Source organism: Anguilla rostrata, chromosome 14 (assembly GCF_018555375.3).
Source record: "Anguilla rostrata isolate EN2019 chromosome 14, ASM1855537v3, whole genome shotgun sequence".
Taxonomy (NCBI): Eukaryota; Metazoa; Chordata; class Actinopteri; order Anguilliformes; family Anguillidae; genus Anguilla; species Anguilla rostrata.
The window spans coordinates 16,865,584-16,878,831 of record NC_057946.1 but is presented as its reverse complement, the minus strand read 5'-3'; the positions used below and the strand labels follow the sequence as shown (position 1 = coordinate 16,878,831).

The 13,248-nt window shown below is 42.5% G+C and overlaps 1 protein-coding gene across 1 annotated transcript in view; it reads left to right on the top strand.

Annotated features, from left to right (window-relative positions):
- The window catches only part of ttll11 (tubulin tyrosine ligase-like family, member 11), a 39,970-nt gene extending 29,752 nt beyond the window's left edge, over positions 1–10,218 (top strand). Inside the window, exons 7-9 of the mRNA XM_064307258.1 lie at positions 2,436–2,693; positions 2,990–3,096; positions 8,844–10,218. Coding sequence (XP_064163328.1) covers positions 2,436–2,693; positions 2,990–3,096; positions 8,844–9,142 — 664 coding nt within the window. The 3' untranslated portion in view covers positions 9,143–10,218. The remainder of the gene's footprint in view (positions 1–2,435; positions 2,694–2,989; positions 3,097–8,843) is intronic.
- The last annotated feature ends 3,030 nt before the right edge of the window (positions 10,219–13,248 follow it).

Genomic DNA, 13,248 nt, shown 5'->3' with positions numbered 1-13,248 from the left:
AATTTGCATGTAAGTTTCATTTAAGTACATGACCTTGTGAAGGAATATATTAGTGACTAGGTTTGACATTTTAAGTTTGAAGTCCCTATGTTGAGGCCCCTCCCAAACTGGAGCTTATCCAGCAATAATTATGGTAAAATGCAGCATTTGACACTTTTACTAGACTAGACTATTTCCCACAGTTCCCTGTTTGCTGAAATGATGTGAATCTAGAGTTGCTCTTGAATGTGTTTTTGAAACTGGCATTTGGAATGGTTGTAACATGCTCTTTAGACACGTTTTGTTCAGCACAACAGTTCAGCTTTAAATATGAAATGTCTAGTTTCACATTTGTGTGCATATTTTATTTGTACAAGCAATAAAAGATGGAAAATGTAGCTAGGCACCCATTATATGCTTGCCTTTGTTCTCTGGGTGAGGGAATTGCTTAGTATTTTTGCACATAACATTATTATAGTTGAAGGATGTGGAGAATATTAACTGTTTTAGTAGTGTTGCTACTAACCTGCTTTCCTGTTTGTGGGGGTGCTTTTCAACACCAAATTATGGGACAAATGTTTGTAAAACTTTATTGGCATTAGGAGAGATGAGTTGGTGTGCGGTTGGCCCACTAATGCTCTGTTTCGATGCCGGGCTTTTCAAGCTTATTTTAACTGGTGTTCCTACAGTAAGTTCAAGCCCTTAAAAATCTGTCCGCTAATGCTTGGCGGTTAATTTCTCATACATACTGCGCTAGTGGCTAAAAAAAAGGACCTGAATTTCCATTGTATTATGCTGGTCATATTTTTTTCATGTGACGGTTTTTGTTTTGCAGTACCTAGATTATTTGAAACCCCTGCAAAAGTCTGCCTCTATCAAGAGATATGACATTAGAGTAGCACCTCCATTAAATATCAATCTAGTGCTTTGGGAGACTGTGCTAAAGAACTTTTAAAGTGAGCGTATGCGTTCCATGCTGAGACCTAGCTATGCGCACAACCCACGCTCAACCCTTGAACTCCCTTAAAATAGCAGTCCATCAAAGACCCAAGTACATTAAAATTGCAATTAAAAGTCAATTGCGCTATAAATCATTGTAGATGCAGAGTGTTGACCCCAGGACCCAATTTCCAAGTAAAGTTTTTCACATTTAAATCAAAGTAACTTTGCCTTTTTACAAATCTAATTGTTCACGTTCACAAATACATTATGAAAGCGCAAGCCATTTTAAATCCAAGGTATTTACTTTGAATGCAAGATCATTGAACATCCTCTCATGTTGTTTTAACTAAAAATATGAGTATACATTCCATTCGCTACAATACCACTATCCTCCAGTTGGAGTTAAGTTTTAAAACAGCCTTTGGTATACTGGTCCTTAACACAGATACTCAACACAGGTGTTTTTCTTTATTATTCCAAAATTTTCCAGCATTGGGGGGTCAGCATTTCTCACATGGATCAGGTAAATGGTCCCCGTTATGCACTGCCATTTTGTCAGAGGGAGTGTATCCATACATCTGGCCCAATTCGAGCCAGACAAATTGAGATAAGCGCTCGCCCGAAAACCTCCTCCATTTATTTGATCTAAAGTCCTCATTACAGCCCGATGAAGGGTGGGCCTTCTGGCAGCGTGTCGATAGGAAGCAGGTGTGACATTAGTTAGCCGCCGTGACAAAGGGGTGGGGGAGTTAGATCGCTATCTGCCTTGCCAAGACGAATTCTCTCTCCACCAGCCATAGATCATTTCCTCTGCTCCCAGCACACGTTCTGGCGCCAGCCTGGCCTTACAGGCTTATTAATTTATTGCACAGTTTGAGAATTAAGCTCAAGCTCTAGCATTTAGGCAGTTATTCATCCCGCTCAACATCCGCAACAATTTAGGCATCTATCGATCATCTCATGTACCCTCATTCCCAAGCATAGGATGATAAAACAGACTAATAAAGTGTTCAGTTGGACATATATCAGTCAACCATGCAAGGGGCATTGCCTTGAAGTGTGCTCTTTACATCTCAGCTGGGTGTTGTCCCTGTGTAGTTTTTTAAAGATGTATTTTCACATTGGACATGAAATTGATTTCCGTCGACAGGTGTGTTGTATGTAATGTACTGTAATGTTACAAAGACGTGCATGTTAGGTGCGCTCCTGCAGTTGCCCTTGACCAAGGCACTGGCCTCAGAACTGGAGTTGGTCTCCGGGCGCTGCACTGTGGCTGCCCACTGCTCCTAAGTAACTAGGATGGGTCAAATGCAGAGGACAAATTACCCCACGGGGTTCAACAAAAGTATATCTTATCTTATTGAGGAGTCAATTGAGAACAACCCCTCTTAATGTTGCACCAACATTTTGAATGGTGAACGGTTGTGAATATTGCGTCATTTGTGGGGGATGTGCTGTTATGCTGTCTTTATTCTTTATGAAGCGTCATGTCGCCCTTTTCTCCCTGGCAACAGGTCACTCCCACTAGGCAATGGGTCAGAGCTGCAGGATGACATCCTGGAGGTGGGGTCACCAGACAAGGCCGAGCCGGGGGATGGGGTCCATGTGGGGCACACCTTGCCCTCGCTCTGTCTGAAGCAAGTTTTCCCCAAGTACACCAAGCAGTTCAACTACCTGCGCATGGTGGAGCGCATTGCTGCTCTGTTTGTGCGCTTCCTAGGAGTGAAGGCGACCATGCGGCTGGGCCCCACGGGATTTCGCACCTTCATCAGGTAACCAAGCTCCGGTGTCTGACTTAAAGTGCGCGCCCCCGCTCTTATGCTACTGCTGATTCTATTCCCTGCTTCAACTCACTCTCCTGCAAAGGTGAATTCAGTTAAGGAGTGGCTCTTACGAGCATTTCATTTCAGCCATTGTACTGCTTTGTGGCGCAAACGGATGTTCACGCAGATTGCATAAAGATGTTCCTGCATGTGTCTCTCAGTAGTTTTTGGACAATGTTAGGTTTGTTCAGTGTTCATGTATGAACGCTGTTGACTTGAGTTATGCGATTTGCTTGTGTCTGCAGAAACTGCAAGCTCAGTAGCACTAGTTTGTCGATGGCGTCCGTGGACATTCTTTACATTGACATCACACGGCGCTGGACCGGCATGGCGTCTGACTCAAGGGAAGCAGGTACTCATGAGAACAATACCGTCTCATACACTGTCTGCTGCTGAACAGTGCTGATATAACAACAATAGATTTCTTTTTTTTAAAGTAGAGTTCTTTGGCTTTATCATCAACGCGCCTGAAATATTAGCAGTAACCTTTAATTATCTTTGAGGTCGAGCAGACTGTCTGGTAATACAATTTAGCGAAAACCTGTGTGTTGACCATTTAAGAAACAGAGAAAAAAACACATTCACACTGTATTCCCATAATGAGAGGAGTGGTCCTGAATTAAGTTAGGGTCATGCCAGAATATTCAGAAAACTAGGCCAGAATGAATTATTCACAGCAGGCTAGGACTTAATGCTGAAAATAGGTAGACGAGAATGTTTCTTCAAAATCGTATTATCTGATCTGGAAAGGTTTTTATACGTGTGTGTGTATATGTGTGTGTGTGTGTGTGTGTGTGTTTACAAAAAACAGTGAACTGAAACCCAGTGAAATTCTGCTCGTTACTGTTGTGGGAAATAATTGCAAAGCGAATACGGTTCAAATGGTGTTATATTTATATTTCTAAAATTTGAATAAGATTTGTATTATGTATAAGAAAGTGTCATGTTGGATATGGAGAAAGGCTGATTCAGGCTTTTGAGAAATGCTGGCTCTTATCACACTCTGTCCCTTCTCCATCTCCCCCCCCCCCCCATCCCCCACACACACCCCCTCAGGTTTCTTTCCCTCCACTGCCCTGTCCTTCACTCAGGTTCCGCAATTTTGGCTGTTTTGAGCACTCCCAATCTCCTGCATGCTTGAGATTAGTGCCTGGATCTATTGATACATTTTTCGCTCTGATTTTACCTCCGCTTGCCCCGCCCCCCTGTTCTGTCCCTCCTAGGGGCCCTAGCGTTCACGCCAGCCAATTAAAAAGCGGCTTCGGGGAGACCGCACTTACGCTCCAAAGACGAGGTGTTAAACTGAGGACAAACGACTGACTCCCAGTGCCTCCGAAGTTTAGGGAGAACTTGAGTGGTTGCCAGAGCCTCTCACTACGGCACTGCTGGGATACAGGCGCCCGCTCGCCATCTGTGCTCCGCCATTTTCTCCGAAGAGCCTGGCCTTAATTATTGTTTGGGATTGTTTTCCCTCGCATTCAGAGCAAAGACAGATGGATTGGAATGAAACTCTGTTGTCAAAAAGCTTCTCTCAAGTTCATGGAGTGCAGGAGGAGTAGAGGTTTGGTATTATACACCTATTGATCTTCTCCCTGCTGGGAGTGTTGTCTTGCACACAGGAAAATGGTATCGGAAAAGCGACTCCCTGAAGTCACAAGAAAAGATGTGCCTAAAAGCACATGATGTGGCACACTTTTAAGGGTGTTTACTTGGTGTCTGAAAGAATTTAGCTTGTGATAAAATGTTGCTTACAGGAAACTGTACAGTCTGTTCTTCCATTTAAGTGTGATAGCTAGTGGTGGATTGTTGACATTGTGATAAAACATTGTCTCTTGCTTCAGAATCTCCCCAGTGGCGTTGAAAGAATGTCACATCGTCCGCTGGGTTAGGAATCACTGGTTTATTTAATGAATGATTTCCCGAAGACTGTTTGTTCTTCTCACTCTCCATGGAACAATTGTGTAAAACTGCTTTTCAGGTCCTTTACAAAAAAAATTACCTATGTTGCAAGCAAACTGAATCTGGATCAAGGTCATATCCTGCCTGAGAGCTTCCCAGAATACAGAATAATAAAACTGAATATCCAGCAGCTTCTCAGAAAACACTAGCGTCTGTCATGGCTGGCAGAGTTACTTTAGCATTCAGCAGCCCACGAGACGGCATGCTCCTTCCCACGGGTGTCATCAATTCTCTCCTCTATCCCCCTCTCTCTCTCTCTCTCTCCCTCCCTCTTCCCCCTCTCCCACTGCCTGTATTTTGTGAGCCAGGCGTCACTAAAAAGATGTTCCCTCGGTTTTATTTGGCACATAATTTCTCCTAATTAAGCCATGCTTGTGAATCGACAATTCTTTTAGTGTAAGAACAAAAGAGCACAGGAAGCTTGTGTGGACAGGCATATTGTAAACAAACGCTGGCATGGATGGGACCTTAATTAGCGTGGATTCACTGCTCAGGAATTCCACCGAACCTTTCGTCACCCGAACGCGAATGTTTAAACCCTACATCCCCCAGCAACACGACCTTCATGCTTTATCTTTGGTCTCGTGGTTCTTCCCCTTTCCAATTAACGATGTGAATGTCCTCTGTGCGTGTGGTGAAGCCGCGTCCTCCACACAGTGCTGACGTTCCTTCCTGCCAGCCCGTAACTAACCCTCTGATTCGCTACCGTGACAGCTGCCGCTTAGAGATAAACGGAGAGATCCGCACGTCTCTGGACTTCACGTCAAAGAGCCACCATTGCTCTCCCCGTGTTCCCCGTTCTTCATTTATCCGCTTATTCATTCTTTCATGCGTGCAGTCACTCTTCCTCTCATTTTTTTAATTCATTCATCTTCTTGTGTTTTTTTTTTTTCTCGGGAAACTGGTACTTCCTATCTAGTCAATGTATTCTATTATAATCAGACATTTTCACGATCTGAAATCGCTAATTGCATTTGAAGCAAGTTTTTCAGCCTTGCGGCTGTCGAAGTCTGATCCTCACATATCCTTAAAATACTTTCTTTCCTCTCTTCCGTCCTGAATACTTTCTTACCATAAAATACCACAAATTCACGAAGAGAGCTCATTCACTTATAAATTGCTTCTCAAGTAGATTTGCATCCAGACCTGCACCTAGTGCACCGGGTCTTTAAATAGATATACATGGGGTGACTGTAGAGGAGGCAGTTAAGTTACAGCAGTCTGTGTGCTCTGTGCCTTATTCTAATGTAACAGCCGAGTACTCACTTATTTAATTATCCATATTTCAGCGTTGTGCTATTTAAATCTTTATGCTCAAATAAGAAGTGTGTGAGTCACCCAACTTACAGAAATGAGATATGCCTGTCAATTATGCTATTTACTGCAGTCTGTCTGGATTTTTAAATATGTTATAGCATCATGATTCGAAACATTTTTTGTCTGTAGGCCTCCACCAAGCCATTTACTTGTCTGCAAACAAGCACATCAACAGTGGTATTATTTTGATCAAGTCTAGTGTTTCTTTACAAGTTATATGAGATGTAACTCATAAGTGTACTATAAAGTATGTGTTTATTTTAGAAAAATATATTTAACAGAATTAATATTCCATTATACTTTTTACTCAAATTATTAGCTATGCAGGAGAGTACATCCCCCATACATGTTGGTGTTAGCTAGACGTTTAGTGGTCAATCATGAATCAATCCGCTGTTGAGTTTTGTAGAACAGATAATTATTACTCAATAATTAAGATTCTTGCTTTTTTTGTCTGCACTTCTAACTGTCATATCTTAAGCAAGAACCTGCTGCACTTGTGTGTGCTCTGCTCATACCTCACCATGTATGCTCTGAATCAGCTTGTTACCTCTGTAGTTCAAGGACTTGGTACACCATAGCAAGAGGCCAACTTTACACTTTTATTCACTTTATCCTCTACTTCACTCTGGATCCATGCATGACATGCTGTCCCTTCCCATCTTTCCTTCGGCAAGAAAGCTACTATAGGGAACATTCGTGCATGCTAAAGCTATTTGGATTGGAACAGTAATGGAATATTGCAGGCGGGTGTGGCCAGTCAATAGTACCTGTCTCAGATCGTAATCATTAACATTTTGACGCTCTTTGGTTCCATATTTTTAATTTAGCAATACAATTTTGTGCAAGTACATGGCTGTCAGAAAAACAGACACACTTCTGAATGCTGTTACACTGACAGGTCATAACTCTGCACCTGTCGGTAATTTTTAATTATAGTATTAATTTGTTAAAGTGCAGAATTTTCTTTGACGGAGTCCTGTGACAGAGGTGCTAATCAAGAACTGACAGTCAGCAGTAAACATGACAGGGCGTCTTGTTCTTGTACAGACAACGCTGACATGACTGCTTCACATTATCTTTAGAATTGAGACAAAGCTGTTTTGCATATTCATAACCCCACAAAAAAGCAAACAAACAAACAGGAAATAGGTTCTGTCCTGCTGAGTTTTGCCCCTGTCATGGAATGAATTCAGCTTTGTTTCTTTCTCGTTTGCATTAATTAGCTGGCTTGATTTAATCTAAATGCAATTTGAACAGTGCCTGATATGAAAACTTGTGGAGACATTTATGAGTTTGTGCCTGCGTAAGATGCTCCCACTCAGGATTTTGGTGGTACCCAGATGAAGCCTAATCTACCCCAGTATCAAGTGTAAACGCTTATTCTGAATATTATTTCTTATTTAGAGGTGGGGATTTGGCATACGTGACCATAGGCTGCCTGGGTACATATTTAAATGTAGAATATTATGGAGCATTAAAGTGAACCGACCCTGGACCCAGGAACCTGTGCTGCAGGGTGCTATTAACACACGTCAATGAGAGACGTGCGTTGCACTAATAATCTCTGATAGATATTCCGTGAGCGTCTTTCCCTCTACCTCTAGGGATGGATTTGGAAGCAGTTGTTGACAACAAATTTGCAACCACTTCCATCTCTTCAGCCGTAGAAAAAAAGATTTGCATCAGGATTTTTAAACCACTTCCAAATTGTCACTCAAGTCCACATTAAAAAAGTTTTCACCAATTTTGTACTATTTGCAGTATTTTCTGTACTAGTCAAGTCTGTGTGTGTGTGTGTTTTCTTTTGTTTTATAATTTTTTCCAGTGTATATGAAGGGTGGGGTTGTTACCTCTAATTAAAATTTTGTTTAAAGAAAAATCAGTAGTGTGTAAATTGCCTTTATCATCTCAAGCTGCAATAATTATACTACTTCAGGATGACCTTTTTTAAAAATGAAGTATAAACATGTCTCAGCCAGGAAGTGGCTCAAGCCAAAAAAACAAAAAAAACAAAAACCAGGTAGAAACTTAGGACTGCCGCAGAAGTTTTCAGCAGCTGTCTCTGCATGTATGAGGCAGTATTAAATTTACAAAACCTTATTCATTAGAAAGAGGAAGAAATGCTTTCAAATATATACAATAAGAAAAAACTTTAAGCAGTAGCATATATTGAGCTGATGGATGGCCCTGATTAAACACCCTTGTGGCAGATTTCAGATGAGTTTTATAGTCTTTTTATCTCTATGGATATGTGATTAATTTTTTAGTGTCTGGGAGTTTGTGTGCAGTCTGTATGAAAGTGTAAATTCATGCTTGAAATGTGATAGGCTGTTGTCTGTATATATGCGGCTGCACAGAAGCTAATGCACATTTATCCTCTGATGCATAAGGAAGTTTTTAATAGACATTAATCAGTATGTGACAATAAAACACGCAGACACGCACTAAAAAAGTGTGGAAAAACTATTCCATAAAGTACTTGAGTCTGTATTTCCGGGGTTGGCAAAGGACATGATGGACATGCTTTAAGACATTGTGTATGCATTTGTTTGTTTGAATAATATGTATTTTATATTTGATGTAGAGCTTATGCATCAGAATAGAAAAAGTCCAAGACATCTGCAGAGCACTTTTGCATTGCTGTCCAGCTCTAATCTGTGTGTGTGCGTGTGTGCGTGTGCACGTGCGTGTTTGTGTGCGTGTGCATGTGTGTGTGTGTGTGCGCATACGTGCATGTATGCATGCTTGTGTGTGTGCGTGCGTGTGCACGTGTGTGTGTGTGTGTGTGTGTGTGTGTGTTTGTGTGTGTGCGCGTCTCAGGCATGGCCCTGCAGGCCTTCATAGAGGCCTTCTTCTACCTGGCCCAGCGGCGCTTCCGGGCGCTGCCTCTGCGAGACCAGGTGCTCTCCCTGCTGGAGCTGTGTGAGGTGCAGCTGCAGGTGGGGGAGGAGAGACGGGCCCTCAGCACCAAGGCCCCAGGCGAGCGCAGGACAGCGCAGGGGCCCGCACAGCCCCCGCCCCCGGGCCAGCCCGGCTCCCCGCCCGCCGTCCGAAAGCCCTCCGACTGCCGGCCCCAGCAGCCGCTGCGCCCCGCCCTGCAGGGGAACACGGAGAACTGAGCGGGGGTCGCCAGCGTACGCCCAGCGCTGAGAGAGATCTGCACCATGGGCCACAGCCTCCATCTGCCAATGGAACAGACACCTCCTCCTTCAAGATGCCAGAGGAGCCGCCCAAGGACGTGCGGAAAGTCCGCTCTGTCGCCACGGTTACAGGGCGCAGGGAGCGCTCTGTGGTCTTACATCCCCGGTGGCCGTGCTGGGATGCCTGGATTTAAAGACATATTTGGGTTTTTTGTTTTGTATTTGTTTTTTTAGCTAATATTTTAGATTGATTGATTAATTTTTCTTACAGGGAGTGCATTGCATCACCCCTTGCAATAGCATGCAGTCTCTTTTCAGGGAAATCTTGGAAGCTTTAATTACGCGGCCGATCGAGTCTGTGGTTCTACAGACGTTGCAGACGCCGAGATACTGTAGGATGGGGGGGGGGGGGGGGGTGCTGAATTGGGCTCTGGTAAACGAGCATGTAGTTTGCACAATGGCTTCAGAACAGATAACCTCCGATCAGGTCTCTATAAATGGAGCCCTGTTCCAGCCATGCGGGACGTTGCCACGGTGAATGTGGAAGTCGTGGTCCCCTGCGGTTCGATCGGGGGTCCATCGTGGCTGGGGGTCGTTCTCTCCAATCGAAGGAAATGTGGCCCCGGTCTCCTTACTGGCAGCCTTACGCAAATACCTGACTACATCACAGGAATCAGGAAGGGGAAAAAAGCACTGTCCGTTACCATTTGTGTTTCATTTATTTAACATGAAATATTTGTTTTATTTTGAAGAATTTTTTTTTTCACTTACTCAGTTAAATGCTGTGTATTGTAGGGCACTGTGGTGTCACATTGTTATTTCACGCAGAATGAATTTACAATCACTTTGGTTCCTCCCATTACAGTACAGTACGTATAATATGCTTGACAACGATAAACCGTATAGAAGTATATGTCAGTAAACATTCATGTTTTTTTCACTAATCACTTAATACTTGCTACCACCTCAGACAATTAGGAAAAAACACTAAGCATTACTGGGATGTATTCTTGATGATACAAGAAGACAAAATAAAGTGCTTTGGATAACAGAAATGCAGTAATGATTGGTTTGCTTTTCTGTATCACATTTCCTAATGAAGTTTAATGACTCGTAATTATGATGAAGGGAACAATTATGATCTGTCAAAACATAAAGTTCACATGTCATCTTAAGATATTGAACTGGATTGTTAATATGCCTCTTGGATTGGCTGGGATCGCTTCTGCTTTTGGCATCGGAGTCATGCATCATAGACTTCTGAAATTACACTGTTCTCTGACATTATTACAGAGAAATTGTTTAAGCCACCGCTACTATTTTGTTCTCTTGCTTTCTTGTCTTTTTAATTATAAGTAGCCTTGCATCAATAATACTTTCTGGCATCCAGTTATCAAGCATCTCTAAGGTCTAAGCCAACAGAATTGGAGAACAAGCTGAGGAACATAAGGAAATGTGTTTTTTTAATATTTTCATTCAAACCCAAGCCTGTTAAATATATGAGATTTCCAGTGCCATAAGACTGTTTTGTACCAACGTGGTCTAATTACATGCTTGGCGCTGTTTATCCCTTGATCCCAGAAATACATGCCAAAACTAATAATTGTCAAATGGTTTCCTTGCTTTCAAAGCTACTATCTTCATTAGCCTGCTAACTTCTCACTTCAAAGGGACTGACTTACATGTACATTGGATGCATTTTGCCTAGTTCTTTATAGCAATGCACCATGTGCAAAATAATTTACTTCTATTTGTTTTCATAACACTACATTGCTAATAGAAAATGCATGTCTTAGAAATGTGTTTAGGATGTGAACATTAGATGACAGAATTGTAACTGTTAAAGATATTAAGCAGTATTGGATCCTTCAATTCCTATTGGACAAGCTCTATAAGACTATTATTGTTATATTACCATTAATGCAACTTGTTTTCAGTGATCTCAGTTGCTAGGATAGTGTAGGACTCCTACCCACCAGTGAGTGTGTTTGTGAGATACACAACCCAAGTCATCAGAGAGAATTTATAAAATGGAGATGACAAAAGATGTCTGCACGGACGTTGGCAGAATCAAAGTGTGTTCCCTCCTGAAAAATGTTGCCTATGCTCTGCAGAGAGTCACATTTCTCACACCATTTGCCAGTGGTGGCGAATAACTGGTCCTGTCGTGTGGTGATGAATCTGCATATTGGGTGAGTCAGTGGAGGGTTTATCTTTGATTTGCAGGCAGTAAAAGGGGTCTCTGGGTCCCCAGCCCCCCCTCCCCCAACAACAGAGTTCTTCATTTTTCTGATATACCCATCAGGACCTAGTCATTTGCTGTGGGCAATAATAAAAAGTATTACTCTCCCTAGAACACAGCAATCAAAATGGTGTCAACATTTTTCCGCAGTCAGTCAGTGAGCATAGGGTGATGGATGCCAGTTTTCCTGGCAGCCAGCCCTTCTTTTTCTGGTTGTCATGGTCTAGAGAATAGCTTGAGAGCTAGCCTCAGATTTCACCTCCACTCTGGAGCCAGTGGGAATAAAGGGAAATGGTGATGCCATAGCGATATGTCATCCCGTATGACAGACAGATCACATGACTGACTAATGACACCACTGAAGATAATGTGAAGCAGTGGTTAAAGATTAGAAGTGGAACATTTTGCCCAGTCTATGCTGTATAATTAAGGGAGTTTAAACCAATGCAAACAACAGGGTTTCGCTCTCCAGATGCTTTTAAAGCTATGTTTCCCACAAAAAATGTCAGAATCTCCACTGAAGAACCTCTATAGGGAAGTGCACTCATAAAATAACATGTTCTGCTTATGTATGTTGTTGTATTATATTATCTTAGGTTATGTTATGTTATGAGTGCACTTCCCTATAGGGATTCTGACATTTTTTGTTAAAGGGAAACATAGCTTTACTTTATCTGTGGTACCCAGGCATCCATTAAGACAGGCAAGTAGCAACTGGAGTCGATTTTAATTTTTTTATTTTTACAGATTATGATTGCAACTCGAATAGCAGGGGAAGTGATATCTGAAGCCCACAGTATGAGTGAAAAAGTAAATGGATTGACATTTCATTTTCAGATCATCTACAAAATACAAGTGTATTGAAAGAATACTTTTAATTGTGATGCAAAATTCCTTTCCAGCTGTTGCACAGTTCAAGAACACTCTCCAGGTTGTAAGTACAGATGTGTCCAAGACAGAAAACTACATTGCCATAACCTTAGGGGGTTCATCACCGCATGATGCACACCACTGGTAACCCTCAACCGCAGAACAAATTTAGAGTTTGTTTATAAGTGCATAAACTGTTCTGTAACAAGGCGTTATGGACAGATGAGACAGGTAGAAACAAAGTGATGGAAAGAGGGAAGGAGAAGCAAAGGAACTGCTGATGATCCAAAGCATAGCACCTTTGAAACTGAAACATAGGCGGTAGTGTTATGGCTTGGGTATGTGCTGTATGGCTGCCACTGGAACTGACTTTTCTTTATTGATGATGTGTCTGTTAATGGCAGCAGGATGAAAGTGTACAGAAACACTGCGGCACGGTGATGCAGTGGTTTTGGACAGTCCCATGCAGGTTCTGAGCTCGTGTTCTGGCCAACCGGATCCTCTCTGCCTGTTCCTGTGGCTTTCTTTGGTTACTCTGGTTTCCTCCCACATCGAAAGGCATGTCAGGTTAGATATGCTCCTGCCACTGCTCATGACCAAGGCACTGGCCTCAGCTCTGGGGTTGTTGCCCGGCTGCAGCACTGTGGCTGCCCACTGCTAGGATGGGTTAAATGCAGAGGACAAATTAATTAGTTAAATAAAGTATCTCTGTCTCTGTCTCTCTCATCTGCTCTCTGCTCAGATCCAACCAGTTACCTCAAAACTCAGTGTACAAAAAAGAGGGAAGTTTTTTCAGGGCCAAAAATTGGAAGGTTCTTGACTGGCTAAGTCAAACATCCGACCTGAATCCAACTGAACATACATTTAATTGACTGAAGACAAGATTGAGGACAAAAAGCCCCCAAAACAAACAGGAACCAAAGATGGCTACAGTACAGGCCTGGCAAAGCATCTCCAGGGAAGATACTGGTGA